Here is a 2,841-nt window from a genome sequence, read left to right on the forward strand (position 1 = left end):
TCGGCCCCCTACAGGCCGCGCGCACGCGCGCCCGGCCCCGGCCCAGCCCGCCGCGACCCCGCGCGCACGCCCCTCCGCAGCCTGCTCGAGCACGTCGGGAACACGGGCTCCGCTCCCGGAGCGTTCACTAGTGCTCTGCCTCCCGCGGCTGCCGCCAGCCAACCGGCTTGCGGCCGGACGCCCGGACTCGACATGATCCGCTGACCACCAGCAACAAAAAAAATCCACCCCACGCAGCTCTCCAACTTAACGAGGTCCGGGATAGGGAGGGGGAGCGGTGCTTGTCCAAGTTCTAGCCCATTTGCTTTGTGGCTGCATCCGAAACGGACGTGCCCGGGGAAGGCGTCCACGCTCCTGGACAAGGTTGCCTCCATGCAGTTTCTACAGCCCGAATTTAAACTAGTCCTTTGCATTCTACCCAGCCCTCTGCAATGCGGATGTATTTTAATTCTTAGGTTCTTTATGGAACAGCCTTTTAAGTTGGGCTTGATTATTTAACCTTGCATTTCTTTCATAGTTGAAGTTTACGTGTCTAAATTAGGATCAGCCCTCTAGAAGACGCATTCAGCTTTTCCATTAAATATATTTTTTACAAAACCAGTGCCCCGAAGGTCATCTTCCACTACATACACCACACTGGTCAAAGGGAGAAAATATTAACACCAATTTGTCTACTCGAGTTAAACAAAACTTTCTCCTAACGTTGCATTATTCCTAATATATGTTCATGTGGCCTTTTTTTTAAAAACTGAGCTCTTTGATTTAAAGCATTCAGCTAATCACGGATCACTCGACGCATATTTGGTTAATCCCTCGGTCCCCCTCTTTCCCCCCCCCCCCCAAACTTAAAAAAAAAAAAAAAAAGCCACCAAACACAAAACAAAAACACTCCCCATGCCAATCAAAATGTAGCTGTACTAGCCACAAAACAAATTTAACTATTCCAAACCATTTAAATCTCTGAATAATCACCCAATCTCAGAAGCCCAGTTAACAGGGAGAAACTATTTGTAGTCACATATGCATTTTACAGACATACTTAAAAACATCTCCCATAGTGTACGTCTTGCCCCCCAAAAACTGTAAACCATAAATTTTTTAAACAAAACCAGCCTCATTATTAAAGTCAATCCCAACAAATGCATTCGCTGTAACATGATTCCCAAGTGGTTTATGTTGCAAACCAGATAAGCCAAAACGACTACATACATTAAATTTGATGTGCCAGTGCCAGGAGAATATCGCCATAATCGGACCCTTGATTACAACTTAAAGGGCTTCCAACACGCACGCATTTCACGGTTTTCTAAATAACGTTAATAATAACAACACAGGCTCATTTGCATGCAAAGTGCAATTTGGGGCCAAATCCGCCCGAGAATGCAGTTTAGTTACATTACCGCAGCACCCCCGCCCCCCCACCCAAGCTCCACCAAAATCCCTTGCCTTTCATCTAAAACTAGATTATGGTTGTGTCATTCGAGGTCAATTTATTCACTTGTGGTATCTCTACACCAATCTGTTTTTTCAACCAAACTAGGCAGACACGACTTTGCCTGAAAAGCCCTCTTTCAGAAAAGAAAGAAACAGCCTTATCGGACGCTGTGTTTAAACCCTTCAGCTGCAGAATTATCTATAAACTTGACATTCACAGCCATAGCTTAAAACTGCAAGTCAAAGGATGTGTTGTTAGGAGCACTTACGTATTTCTTCTGAATGATATTCCTCTTAGGTCTTTCCTTGCTCATTCTGAGATCCAAATGCTGAATGCAAAAGGGGACAATTGCTTCATGAATTTAAAGCCGTCAGAAATTTGCAAAAAAATATCCTGATGGTTTTTATTGTTGGTGGTGGTTGATCTTGTAATCCGACTTTTCTTCCTCTTTCCCCAAAGCCAGATTCGCCTTGAAATAAATCCGAAATTGGGAAGAAAAAAAAAAAAAGAGCCAAAGACGAACGAAGCAAACAACAAAAAAAAATTCACTTTAGTAAAACACTCATAATGGAAAATTTCCCCCGAAACACATACACATACAACACACACACAAAAAAAAACGACGCCCTTCGCTCCCCCCCTTTTTCCTCCAAAAACTACATCAGCGAAACGTGAAGGTCCTTAGTGTCTGATCTGTAGTTACATCTTGGAAAAGAAAAGGGAAAGATAAATAAAAAATGTTGGAAGTCACGTTTGTGCTGCAGCAGCAGTGCGAGCAGAAGAGTCAACTCCGGCGGCGGCGGCGGCGGCGGCAGCAGCACCACAGCTAGGGCTCGCCGAGTCTCTTTTTTCCAAGCCCCCTAACCAATGAGAGAGAGGCTATCCAGCCCAACTTTAAATGGACTCTGCTTTTATACAAGTTAGGGCTCCTCGGGTAATTCCCCGCCGGACGCCAGCCGAAAACTCCCACAGCTGAGCCACCTGGCACCCGCCTACTCCGGCGCCAACCGCCCCTGGCCCAGTCCTGAAGACCCCGATAGCCCCGTCGACTAGGCCCCCAAGAGGCTTCGACGCTCCCTTCCCAAGCAACCCCTCCGGCATCGCTCCCACGCCGAGCCCAGAAGTGGAATTGAGAGAGGTTCCCTAGCTCAATGCATGGTACGCTCGGTCGCTCCACCTCACCCCCTTTTCCCCTGCTTGCCGCTCACCCCGTAGCCGCCACACGCTAGCCCCTGCCACTGCCCTCGCGTCTACCTGCAGCCGGGCTGCTGGGTACGAGTGCCCCAGGACGCCCGGCCCCGGGGAGAGCCGCCTATTCCCGGGGCACCTTAGAATGGTCCCCTTGATCTTCTGGAAGTTGTAGTCCCCCGACTACAAAATGGCTATGGCCACGGAAGCTGGGAACT

General features: G+C 48.3%; 1 protein-coding gene across 1 annotated transcript in view; it reads right to left on the bottom strand.

Moving 5' to 3' along the window:
- JARID2 (jumonji, AT rich interactive domain 2) overlaps positions 1-2,321 on the bottom strand; it is a 270,823-nt gene extending 268,502 nt beyond the window's left edge. Inside the window, exon 1 of the mRNA XM_008584905.1 lies at positions 1,704-2,321. Coding sequence (XP_008583127.1) covers positions 1,704-1,748 — 45 coding nt within the window. The 5' untranslated portion in view covers positions 1,749-2,321. The remainder of the gene's footprint in view (positions 1-1,703) is intronic.
- Positions 2,322-2,841: the final 520 nt, after the last annotated feature.

This window comes from Galeopterus variegatus, unplaced genomic scaffold, assembly GCF_000696425.1.
Source record: "Galeopterus variegatus unplaced genomic scaffold, G_variegatus-3.0.2 Scaffold3402, whole genome shotgun sequence".
Classification (NCBI taxonomy): Eukaryota; Metazoa; Chordata; class Mammalia; order Dermoptera; family Cynocephalidae; genus Galeopterus; species Galeopterus variegatus.